Here is a 12,254-nt window from a genome sequence, read left to right as displayed (position 1 = left end):
CAAGTTAGAACGAAAACCATTCTCTAAAAATAATGGAATATGATCTCATTGGGTATCTAATATATCTGGCTCACATTCACGCATGATACCAGCTACTCATGGGTATTGCCACACCCAAATACTGCTGCGCAGGTGCAGTAGTGTCGATAACGTCCTGAATTCGAGTTGTTTCTGGGTTTCTCAACTCCAGATATGCGCAAGCATAGCTCGAAGTCCAAGCCGGAAAGATTACCGGCCGGACAATGTGGACGTTGGTTGACTCGGCTTACCATCAGACAAGATGGGCTAGGCCAAATGGCCAGAGTTTGGTTTGCAGTTCGTAGATTTTGCGCCGTCTCACGGTGCCGCACTTCAAAAAGGTCTTGCCACCTTCCTCTGCTCTGCAGTTCCCGTAACGGGGTCTCTCATTTCCTTCCAACTAACAGGGAACATCATATTACCAGCCTCGCTGCGAGCCATGACAACACCGAGGTCGTTTCTTGCAGTCGTAAGGTAATAGAAGCTCTGGTCGCCGAGCGAAATCACCGTCCCGCGAACAATATCTCCAACCCGAAACATTTCATCCATGGCAACTCGATCTTTCTCGACGGCGCGCACGTCCTCCTTCCGGATAAGCGCTTGGAATCGAAGCTCGTCCGAGCTGCTGTGGTTCTCGGGGTTCGCGGCGGAGGACAGGATGGATTCGATGTTGTCATTATCCGACGCCGACTGGGAAGGGTTCAATGACTGAGAGCCCTTGGATTCGTCTAAGACAACAAGTATTGAGACTGTTGCTTGTCGCTTTTGAACGCGGGTTACACGGGCTAGAACAACCGAATCGACGGCTGGGAGTGTGTTGTACTTGGGCTTTGGGTTTGAGGCTGTGGTTTGTGCAGGTGCGGTAGGTGTGGGTGTGTTCGTCGACGTTGTCACCTTCCTCGGCGTTCTCGATACGCTGAGTACTGACTTTGCTTGAGACTTTGGCTCCGCCTGGTCAACAAAGACCGGTCCAGCGATCGATGCATAAATGTGGGAGTGGTGAACATGGGTCCCAGGGCCAGCGGCAAAAGTCGCGGCCGCGCCTAGGCGCTGACCCGGGATAGCCAGAGACGGTAGGGAGTTTGCCATCTCTGGCAAACCGCAATCAAGGCGAACAGGGTAATAAATAATGAATGTCGGAGGAAAGGTGTGCAGCTTCAGTGATTTGGAGCTGGGAAGGTCTTTTTACAAGTGGATCAATCCGGAACCAGAGTTTACCCGAATCCGCAACACCCAGTGAAGTATATACAGACCTAAAACAGCTGAACCCATACGGGAGGACACAAAATGCGGTGTTTATGAATGAGTGTACAATATATCTAAGCTAGCTTTGCAACTAGGCAATGACGCCGAATCTGGCCCATCCGACTACAACATTATGCCCAGATACAACCACGTCATCACAACAAAATCCGAACAGTAATAAACAGTTCCATGAGAAAAAGTAAAAGAAATAGATCCTATCACTCCGAATGCTCGCTGAAGAAAATGAAGTGACACCAAATCAAATGCCTCTTAACACCCATAACATAAAGTGAACAATGTATATCAAGGTAAGGAAGGTCAAAAAAAGTCAAGGAATAGAAGAGGATATTGGGAAGAAAAAGCACTCTGCGAGAGTAGCAAGACGGGAAGAGAAAGAAAACCAGACTAGGCTTTGGTGTTAACCTTCTACCAGAGTCTGTTTTGGTCCGCCTCCGAGAAATTCGAGGCATCGCCGCGCCAACGCAATAACCTCGGCTTCGCCGTCCTCTGTATCTTCTTCATCGGACTCAATGTTCTTGTCAGATATTGACTTGACCATATGAACAAGATCCTCTGAGCTGGCAATATAACCTAGAAGACGCTGGTCCTCAGACTCAAGAAGTTGAAGAAGCGTCCAGATAGCGATATGCTGGAAAGTAGGGTCTCCGCTAGCAAGGAATCGCTTTAGGTAGCCGTAGATACCGCCGTTGGGATCCGCCCAGTCTCGGACAAAGATGGTGTAGTCTCCAACTATCAACGCGTCAGCTTCCGGATATATGTTTTTAAGAATAGCAAGAAATACGGGCCACAACATACCTTTGGATGAAAGATTACCTAGCGCGGCAGCGCTGTTTCCTTGAACTTCAATGCTGTCAGATTCAGTCAAAGGAATCAACACATCAAAGACACCAAGGTTGAGAAGATGGGGTTTCAGGTCGTCGCTAAGGGCCAAGACGGCTATAGCAGCAGTCATTTCGGATTGAACACTGATGGGTACGCGAAGGACAAGATCTTTACACTTCTGGACCGCACCAGCTTGAAGGACAAGCTCTTTGTTGCGGTCCGAGCTAGCGGCAAGATTCCGAAGGGTAGAGATAGCGTGACATTGAATTTCTTCATTATCTGTCGATCCCAAAAGATCGACCAGCGGCTTAAGGAACCCAGCATCGATAATAGGTGATTCGTTGAGAGGGTGAATGGAGATATTACGAATGCAGGCAACTGCGGAGAGAATGAGGGGAAGATAGGATGACTGTAGGAGGCGGAGTAGAGGCGGTAACCCTTTGGCGCGAACAATTTCAAGCTGGTATTTTTCGTCGGATGCGAGGTTTCGAAGAGCTAGAGCAGCCTGGCACTGCACTTTCGGGGTAGATGAATCCATTAAATGTACAAGCGACTGGACCAATCGTGACTCTGTTTGGGCAAGTCGTTTGCGATTTGACGAATCGACGGCAATGTTACTAAGGGCAGTCGTACAATAGTACTGAACATCGACGTCGGAAGAAGAAAGTAATTGAACGAGGACCGGAATCGCACCGGCATTGACAAGCTGTTGCCTGTTGTCGTCTGGAATATCAAGTCAGAAGGGAATCGAGACAGCAGACTAAGATGAGGCAAAATGCATACCTGAATGTGTCATGTTCAGAAGGGCCCCTGTCGCATTGCGCTGTACACGCATATCTTTTGACTTCGCGAGGCGAATTAGCGGGCCCAGGGCGCCGGACCGGGCAATCTTAGCCTTGTTATCTTCATGGGTAGCAAGGTTAGTAATGCAGCCGACTGCATTGCACTGAACCTCAACATTAGGCGACATCATTTGCTTTATTAACGGGGCAAGCCCCCCCAAAGCAACGATCAACACCTTGTTATCCGCTGCTTTCAGTCAGCATACGTCGTGGAGAGGAAGAAGGGCGACCTGGACTAACCATTTACCGCAAGGTTACCAAGAGCCGCACTTGCAGCTCGTTGAACCTCGATATCAGAACTCTGTAGCAAGAAAAGAATTGGTTCGAGAGTGTCCCGATCGACTTCGCGCACATCTGGGTTTGGCTCAACGTTAGTCACCACAGTGCTTATCTCGCCGCCACATCGGCACCTACCTCGTTCTGTAATCTCAGCGAATGTTAGACTGGCGCTTCGTTGGAGGTCGACATTTTCGGAGTAGACTAGAGTGCTCAGGGCACGAAGAGGTTCGCCGGAGAAGAAATCGGTTTCAGCTCTCTGTTCATCACGTAGCGTTAGCAACGACAACCGGCGCGAAATGAGCGGAAAATAGAGCGAAAGTCTCTTCATCCAAGGGAACAGCTGGACCTACGTTTTCAAGGTAGCCTAGCAGATCAGATACAGCCTCTCGTTCGTTGTCCGCCAACGTTGTGTCATAAATCCCTTCTCTCGAGCGACCGCCGAAAGGACCAAGGCAGGCCCCAAGACAAGCGGTGATTCGGCAATAACGGTCGACTGTCGACAGGCCAGAGAGACACGCATTCGCGATTCCGGCCATGACTTCACAGCTGGGAAGCTCACAGGATCAGAATCAGGCCCCGCGAGCGTCGAGTGTCAAAGGGTGAGATTAGGTTGAACGGCAGTCACCGCGAACGCAGAAAGCGTACACCGGGAAGCTTGGGTTGAAGCTGCTCTTTCCCTTCTAGGTATATCTCTGGCCGCGGTCTCAAATAGGCGGTTTCGCAGAGACTGTATTATCGGCAACAGAATCGAGGCCGACCGCAAAAGGAAGGGTGGGATGGAAAGAGAGGTTGGGCTTCGGAAGGCAGGTTGGACGGGGACCTAGCTCTGCATATAGGAGCTAAAGCTCGACAAAAAAAAACAAAGCGGCGCCGGACGGTGGAAAGAAGGTGTTGCAATCACGACCGGTCGCCCCGAATCCTAACTATTCGCAAGATGTCGGCTCTGATCCCCAAGGCCCTGCGCAGGTGAATGAAGGCAATGATGGAAGAGGGGGGGATGAGAAGGGTGAAGATGGAGTTAGTGAATGACCAAGCGGGTTTAGTTTAGTATGGGCTCTCCAGCTCTGGCGGCTGGTGACCGCGGGCGAATGACGGCGCGCATATCTTAAGCAGCCCGGAAGCTCCCACCCACCTCCACTACGTCTTCGCTTCGTTCAGCTTTCTGAATAGTTTCATGTTCAGGTCCTTTAAAAATCGCATTACAGACAAGTATCAGCCAAGACGGCACATCCAAATAGTATATAATTTGTGTATACCGATCGGCCTTATCACAACTATCATGGATCGATCTCTGTTACATTGCTGTCGTCCGTCGAGTCATCTGTCCGATAGATAGCTCGTGCGGACGGGAGCAGGAGCACTAGATATGATATGGATAAGCGAGGAATCGCACCCGGGTTTTGCCATACCTATGTACGGAGTACAGGGTTCTTGGCCGAACACTGAGTCGCCCACGCTTACGAAACCTCGTCAATTCTGGTAGCCGTCATGATGAAAGATCGATCTTCCTTGCATATCGGGCGCCTTGACCATGGGCGGCGAATCCGTTCGCATGATGCGCCCTGGGATTGGGGCCGACAAAAACTAAGTACCTGGAAAGTAACTCCGTACCATTACCGGGAGATCTGCCTCTAGGGTTGTCGAATTATATATGTGATGGAGGGCGGATGACCAACCGGTCGTCAGTAGTGAGCTTTGTTATATATGCGGACCTTGGCCGATCGCTTTCGCTCTGCTGCGTCTTGCGTACCCCAGGTATTTATTAATATATCTCATCAGACGTCCATCCCTGTCATCATCCTGAGCTACATCATATGCTGAAACACAGCAGTATCACCTAAGACCATATCGGATTGGTGCTTGGCCACACTAACAGGAACTACCTACGAAATCCGAGCGACATGCCTGGTCGTTGAGCGAACGGTAGTGCAAGAACGTCCTCGTCTCTCGTCAAATCGTATCTGGAGTATATTAGCTGCCCTTCTCTGCGGGTTGCCACAAACCACGTGAGACAGAGAGCATAACGTCACATGCGGAGATGCGCTCATGACCTTACCTCCGTAGGCCATCGTGGATCTCTGCAACGCCCGTTGAAGGAGCACTGCGCTGTGAGAGGCTCACCACAGTTTGGCTTCAGGCCTTAACCCATCGGCCCCGCACTCTAAGCCCACTAGCGAACGACTAACAGGATTGCCATCAAAGCGCACCTTGCCATCCCAGATCGCAGTGGCAATTACAGCCGTCTTCGTCAAGAGCAGGACAGTGGATAGAGGAGTAGGTAGACCAACCGGGCCGTGAGAGGGGTCCATGTCTGTTGTAGTCAGAAATAGATACCCCGAACCGAATAGCGGGACATTTGCAAATTGGCTGGAAAGGTCTGAGCCAACTCTGGTCCCTGACCTCACAATAATTCGACTGGTGCAACTGCAGACTCGGGCTATAAGAAACACTGCAGTACTGCTGCTGACTGCATTCCTCAGGCGTTCGGCGTAAATGGTGCGAGCCTCCAGCTGGCATGATCGATGCCCACTAAGAATGGAGTGTTTCGTGTTTAGATGATTGAACAATAATTGGGATACAAGAACGCCCTCCGATCATGGGCATGGACGGCATTCCACTCGCCCCCACTGCCCAGGTCCTGCAGGCCGCTGGTTGCTGAAGTGAAGATCGCCTGCCATCTGACTGGCAGGGTCACAATAAGAACATGGGCTCATGTCCCAACTCCTCTTGCTTTCCCTTTGTCTCCTCTGCATCTCCCATTTTGCATTCCAGAGCCTTGATTCTACCACTGCCCATTGGAACGTGAACTCTGAACTTTGACGCCCCCCGATCAGCCTCTGTCTCTGATTGAATTCTTCGCACACGATCAGCCAAGTCTCGCTCTCCGAACGTGCGCTATATGCAACCAAGCGCATAGACTCTGAGCAATCCGCCGATCCCCACGAGATAGAGAGAACTACAATTCCGAATTATAAGCACCGTCTTTGTTCTTCGCAATTGAAATTGCTTTGCCGTATTTCTTTCTCTCCTGTTCTATTCTTTGACAGTCGTTGCCAGTCTTTGCCCGCTTGGGACTACTAAAAAGGCAAACCCGCGCCCAATGATGGCAGCGTCAGTGTCCGCCTCCACCTCGATTGCCAGCCCCCTTCAAGTTTCATCCGATTCCCGTTCGGGGCCTCTTCGACGCTTGAGCCAACTGCGTGCCTATACGCAAACTCATTTTTCCTCTCCCCACTCTTCTGCCGCCCCCTCGAATTCTTCCACGCCCAACGCCCAACAGCGCCCTCGCCGTCACAGCATCAGCGGTCGTCGACTGTCGTGGTTTTCCCCTCACACCACCACGCGCTCCGACTCCGCTCAGCCGACCGCCGCGGCCTCGAGTCCATGCCCGGAGCCTCGTGCTGCACCCACCACTTCGAATCGCCATAGTGCGATTATTATCCCAAGTTCTCGTGGTCTCGAAACAGACCAGCGATCTCATAACCAGTCCCCTGAGTCTTCCAGTCCGACTTCCTCGACAGATTCTTCGAGGCGCCCGGCACGCGAAGCCATGGCGAGGCTGCGACCCTCGCTCCCAAATAATCAGGACTCTCGAAGCGAGCAAGCTTCGAGTGCGCCTCCGAGCACAACGCTTGACTCCCCCGATCCGGTCATCGTTGACAGTGCCTCGTCCGGCTCGAAATCGAAAAAAGGAGCAACGATCCGTTTTTTTCCTCACCAGGACCCAAGTCAGAGCTCACGTCCGTCGCTACCTTTCATTCCTGTCTCGCGAACTCTTCCTTCCAACACTTCTAATATCCGGGTTGGCCGATACTCCGAGCGAGATGGGCTTCCTCTTCCAAATCCCAGCGAACCATCGGACGCCCCAGTCGGATTCAAGTCGAAAGTTGTGAGTCGAAAACACTGCGAATTTACATACATGAATGGACAGTGGCATATAAAAGATGTCGGCAGTTCGTCTGGGACGTTTCTGAACCACATGAGATTGAGCCAGCCCAATATGCCGTCGCGAATGTACACTATCAAAGACGGAGACATCGTGCAGCTGGGTATCGACTTTCGCGGGGGCGAGGAAATGATTTTCCGCTGTGTTCGTATCAGGATTGAGTGCAACAGATCCTGGCAGCAGCAGCCGAATGAGTTCAAGTACGTCCCTAGCCTCGAGTCTTTTCCGCGCGCCCGGAGTTTAGGCTAACCCATACCGCAGCAAAAACACTGAAAGTCTGATCAAGAACTTGGGAAAGGGTGAGACTGCTGATTATTCTGGTTGTCGGGAGTGTTCTATCTGTTTAGGATCGGTCCTGGTAGGTCTATACTACCCTTTCGGACGTTGGGAAGTATACAGAACTAACTGCGGTTGCAGAGGCCCTATCAGTGCCTATTCATGGCCGCCTGTGCTCATGTATGGCACTACAAATGCGTCAGCCGCTTAATCCATACCCCAGACTATCCTATGTTCCAGTGCCCGAATTGTCGGGCATACACAGACCTGAGTGCCGAGGTTGACGACTCCAACGATTATGAGGCGGATACCGACAAGCAGGCGTCAGAAAACCAAGAGGAGCCAGCGGAGGAGATACGGTCTACGACGTGTTCTCCTCAACTAGACACAAGCTGCACTTCGAGTGGTTCGCACACCAGCGAAGACGGCGCAATCCCCGAATTACCCACCGGCCCCCTCGCCGATAACGTTGAAAACATGCATTTAACCGACAACAATCCGTCGGAGCTTCTTGAGGCTTCCATAACATCTGCGCCAAATACCGACTCCGATGTTCCTGGTTGGCAGTCCCTGACACAGGTTCCTACCGCAGTCCCGCCTAGACAGGCTGTATTACGGGTGGACACCCCTATGCGCTCCGAGTCATCAGACGAAAACCCGTTGACACCTCGGAACGACTCCGGACCTTTGGCGTTTGATGGTCGTGCTGGGATGTCATCGACGGACGCGCACTAGGATCTTCGCCGCTATCTCTCCATGTGGTCGCCTCAGACTTCCGCCTCCCAACTTTTTAACCCCAACTTGCATGGCAGCACCGAAAGACATTGCATCTATATTTACTCATACGTGCTGTGTGGCGTTGTTGCACATCAGCTATTTCTAACCATCTGGTTGCATTTCCTAGCATTTAGCATTGCGATATTTTCTTATATCACCTTTAATCAGGATTATACCCCTTTTACAGCTTCGCTTACACTACATTTTCACTCTTTGAAATCCACCGGTACCTCGATGGTTTCCTTTTCTTCTATGAGTTTCATTTCGATTGACACGTCCCGGGTTCGAATTATGCATAGCCATCCCGAATATGCCTTATGCATTAGGTTTTCCGTTGGATTTCTAGGATTGGCGCAACATTACGGGGTCGGATATTTCTAGTCGATGGGCCATTCTTTGCGCATCCTTTCTGGGCGTCTACTATTTCTTTTCATCACTCTAGTCTACTGACCAAATGTCACAATGTATATGATAGACATTCAACCCCATACTATGTGCACAGACTCGGAATCGATACTACATGTGAATTATACCCAGCCCGAACATAGCCCACCATCAGGTAGTTTCACGGTGGCAAGCACCTTGTATATCGACCCCACCCATAGCACCATTCCAATCCACACCAAGACACCAACGAAGCTCCAGAGACACCCTCCAATCCACATCCAGGAAGCCCGATCGACAGATTGCGAAGTCCTACCCCGCGTCTGGGGTGTGGTCAATGAGTCGTGCGTCATGCGCCAGGATGCGTCGTGGCTGCGCAAACCGTGCTCTGATTCGTCGTCGGTTCTGTATCAAGCATGAATGACTGGTATTGCCTTCGAGTCATTTTCACCAGGTATCATGATGTAGCTGTATATTAAACTAGAAATGAGCTACTCTTAGTCCCTAGGAGCTAACGCCTAGCTCCCTATCTTTATTCAGGTCATTGATAGCGGCTTGATACCGCCATTATTGACCGCCACTTACCTACCCTCTCCTCCTCTACCCTCGTTCTTCTATCTATCTCAGTGACAACAAAGAAATGAGATTGAACTTCAGTGAACTGCCGACCCCGACTCTAAGTCGCCAGAACACATCCGTCCCCCATCGTCACCACTACCGCTCAAGCACCCATCCGCATCTCTTATCATCGCGTCACAAGCCGAGAAGGTGAGTTACATCGGACAGCTTATTTTATGGAGTGCATTTTGAAAATAACAGGATATACATATATGATGTAGATGGCCGCTAGTCATCCGCTTCATCAAAGGCGCAATACACGGCGCGATCCTGATCTACGTCTTTTTCCACGCGGCGTTCACAGCATTTGTCGTTTGTCTCGACCGATATGTTTTTGACACGGTTGGGTTGCCGAATACTATCGTACGTCCCGAATCTCGCCCAATCCAGGCCATCCCATCCTGAATGCCAGCACTAACAGACACGGAAAGATCCCCTCCCTCTCCATCGTTGTCGGCCTAATGCTCGTCTTCCGCAACCAAACATCGTACAACCGCTTCTGGGACGGCCGGAACGGAATGACAGCCCTGCACACCGCAATCCGGAACCTCGTCCGCACAATCCTCACGAACGGCTACAGCACCGCCCACCCGCCCACAGGAGCCGAGCGCGCCGATATCGAGCGCACGGTGCGCATCCTCATGGCTATCCCGTTTGCTGTGAAGAACCATCTTCGCGCGGAGTGGGGGGCGGCCTTTGCGTTTGGTGGACTTCCTGGTCTTATCGGGAGCGATCTCTCGCAGAGCGGAACTGCGGTGTATAACCCCGTTTATGCGGGGTTGTTGCCCGCCGAGTTAGATGGGTATGAGGATGAGGGGTTGGGGTTGCCGTTCCAGTTGACCTTTTTCGTGGATGGGTTTATTAAGCGTGGAGTTGAGAGGGGGTGGTTCCATGCGCCTGGGGCGAGTCAGATGCAGGCGCAGTTGAATGCCTTGGTGGATGCGTTTGGGAAGATGGAGACGATTCGGTTGACGCCTATTCCGGTGGCGCATTTGTATGTCCTTCTCCCAGTCTTCTTGACTTGTCGTTTTCCATATCTATGAGGTAATTCGGGTTACTAATTTGTGCATGGTCTGGTGTAGGATCCATCAGAAACAGGTTCTCGCTTTATATGGGTGCGTTCTGCCCTTCGCCATGGTCGATGATATGGGCTGGTGGACTGTACCCATCGTCAGCTTGGTGATTTTCACGCTCTATGGCATCGAAGGGATCGGCTCGCAGTTGGAGGATCCATTCGGGTATGACAGAAATGATATCAAGATGGAGGCGCTGGTTGGCGATGCGAAGATGGAGATTGACGTTGTGCTTGCGGAGTGGCGGAGGGTTATGGAGTTAGTCGACGGGGGATACCGAGCTGGTGAGAGTAATAGTAATGCTGATGGAAACCAAGAGGGTAGTGGTGCTGCTTTAGTTGCGGAGAAAGGGTTCGCTATGCCGGATATGTTTCTAAGGTCGAGAGTGAGAATTCCCGGTCAATGATTAAGTGCGGATGGCTTCTCGGCTGGTGGTGCCTGGCCTGATGACTCTGGGATTGAGTATTAATTCTGGTATATGTCTATAATTCGTTCTAGAACTTTTGAATCCCTTTGCGAGCCGCGTCAGATGTTTCCTATAAAGGAGCCTCGAGCGTAAGCACACTCTCGAGTATTGTATCCGGAGTCGCATATTCCAAAACCTTCGCCACAGCCCTCAAGTCACTCCCGTATTGCAAACTGCGATCATCCTCGGGTCTCGCCACAACAATTCGATGGCGGAAGACCTTTTTCGCCGCGAGGGCCACGATCGACGGCGTGAGATAGTCGATGCCGTGGATGACAGCGAGAAGTCTGCAGACGTTAGCTTCTTTGGAATGGTGTAGTAGAGTTGGTAATTTACTTCGCAAGTTTTGCGAATTGGATGTTGGATCGCGCGGAAATGCCACCCCCAACAGCACGGCTCAGCCGAAGGAAGACGACAATGTCTTGTTGATAACGAATCAGCTCTGCGGTAGCTTTGACTGCTCTGCTGGCGCCATTGAGCCCATCCAAGAGCTTTCCGGGTCAGTACTCGCGTAACTTTAAACGCAGGGTAAGTTTACCTCATGGCCGATGCTTGGATGTCGATTGTGCTCGCGGGAGCCTGTTCTGTGAATGACGGAAGACAGGGATGCCTGTCCATCGGATTGCCAATCATCGTCTTCCAAATACACGTAGCCGTCTTCTGAGTCGTGGAAATGCGAGATAAGAAGATTGTCGTTCTATGTAGGTTAGTGGTTGCTTCGCAGTGGTTAGCAGTAAACTTACTAGATGGGCGTTGAGTTTCGGTCGAACCTGCCCTGGATCGCGTTGTACAACAGAGACAAACAAGAAGCGCGGCGCGGCTTCGATGACATCGTTACCCGTCGCCAGCTTCTTCGACCGCATCAACTAAGGATACATTAGCCGAGTGAGAGAGCAGATACTGCTGAAGAGTACTGTACATCTAGAGCTTGGAGCTGTATATCCTGAGATGCACAGTCGAAATTTTTCGCGATAACAACGTCAACAGTGCTGTATTCCACTGCACCCCCGGGTTCCTTGCGAGGGGAAGCACATATTTGATCGCAAAACTCTTCAAGAGATGTGGTGTCTGAGAACTCCACAACTTTGTACACAAGACCATACGTATGCGAGCAGATCTAGGGCCGTAGTTAGTCTTTGTATGAAAGCATCTTGTTCAACTCACCAAGGCAAGTTCCGCAGCAACGTCATTAATGTCGCCTCTAGTAGCTTCAATCAGGCAGTGTTCCTGTCCGCTCAGACACAGGAGCAGAGCTAATTCAAGATCCGACAGTTCACGAGCAAGCTCGCTTATGTCTTGCGTATTATCCATTATTATATCCCGAGATGGCGCTCATGGTGCATCAACGTAACCGGGTCTATAGATTGATGTAGAAAGTCGGGGCCGCAGTGGCTGTGGGCAACTTGATATGGGCGTAGTCAAATCGGGTTAGCGCCGGGCCCAGCCATGTGAGCTTGAAGCTCCGAACGACAACAGGCGGCGACCAA

At 51.2% G+C, this 12,254-nt stretch overlaps 5 protein-coding genes across 5 annotated transcripts; 2 read left to right on the top strand and 3 right to left on the bottom strand.

The window, feature by feature from the left end:
* Window positions 1–351: 351 nt before the first annotated feature.
* ASPSYDRAFT_143590 (exosome non-catalytic core subunit CSL4) lies at window positions 352–1,107 on the bottom strand (the record flags this gene model as incomplete). Its single annotated transcript, XM_040841352.1, has 1 exon — window positions 352–1,107. The coding sequence occupies one exon, from the start codon at window positions 1,105–1,107 to the stop codon at window positions 352–354; it is 756 nt and encodes a 251-aa protein (XP_040705615.1).
* Window positions 1,108–1,681: 574 nt separating this feature from the next.
* Window positions 1,682–3,763, bottom strand: vac8 (protein anchor VAC8; the record flags this gene model as incomplete). The annotated part of the gene is made up of 6 exons (XM_040844398.1): window positions 1,682–2,013; window positions 2,080–2,829; window positions 2,890–3,135; window positions 3,189–3,302; window positions 3,363–3,483; window positions 3,578–3,763. The coding sequence occupies 6 exons, from the start codon at window positions 3,761–3,763 to the stop codon at window positions 1,682–1,684; spliced, it is 1,749 nt and encodes a 582-aa protein (XP_040705614.1).
* A 2,072-nt stretch (window positions 3,764–5,835) lies between these two features.
* On the top strand, window positions 5,836–8,469 carry ASPSYDRAFT_589528 (FHA domain protein). The gene is made up of 3 exons (XM_040849612.1): window positions 5,836–7,373; window positions 7,435–7,531; window positions 7,591–8,469. Exons 1-3 carry the CDS (start codon window positions 6,328–6,330, stop codon window positions 8,182–8,184), a joined length of 1,737 nt encoding a protein of 578 aa, XP_040705613.1. The 5' UTR covers window positions 5,836–6,327; the 3' UTR covers window positions 8,185–8,469.
* A 781-nt stretch (window positions 8,470–9,250) lies between these two features.
* Window positions 9,251–10,707, top strand: ASPSYDRAFT_54771 (bestrophin family protein; the record flags this gene model as incomplete). The annotated part of the gene is made up of 4 exons (XM_040848907.1): window positions 9,251–9,378; window positions 9,450–9,591; window positions 9,660–10,222; window positions 10,311–10,707. 4 exons carry the CDS (start codon window positions 9,251–9,253, stop codon window positions 10,705–10,707), a joined length of 1,230 nt encoding a protein of 409 aa, XP_040705612.1.
* A 130-nt stretch (window positions 10,708–10,837) lies between these two features.
* Window positions 10,838–12,078, bottom strand: ASPSYDRAFT_143794 (uncharacterized protein; the record flags this gene model as incomplete). The annotated part of the gene is made up of 6 exons (XM_040841374.1): window positions 10,838–11,054; window positions 11,104–11,258; window positions 11,306–11,464; window positions 11,511–11,633; window positions 11,687–11,884; window positions 11,932–12,078. The coding sequence occupies 6 exons, from the start codon at window positions 12,076–12,078 to the stop codon at window positions 10,838–10,840; spliced, it is 999 nt and encodes a 332-aa protein (XP_040705611.1).
* Between the last annotated feature and the right edge of the window lie 176 nt (window positions 12,079–12,254).

This window comes from Aspergillus sydowii, assembly GCF_001890705.1.
Source record: "Aspergillus sydowii CBS 593.65 unplaced genomic scaffold ASPSYscaffold_2, whole genome shotgun sequence".
Taxonomy (NCBI): Eukaryota; Fungi; Ascomycota; class Eurotiomycetes; order Eurotiales; family Aspergillaceae; genus Aspergillus; species Aspergillus sydowii.
This window is presented reverse-complemented; position numbering and strand designations above follow the sequence as displayed.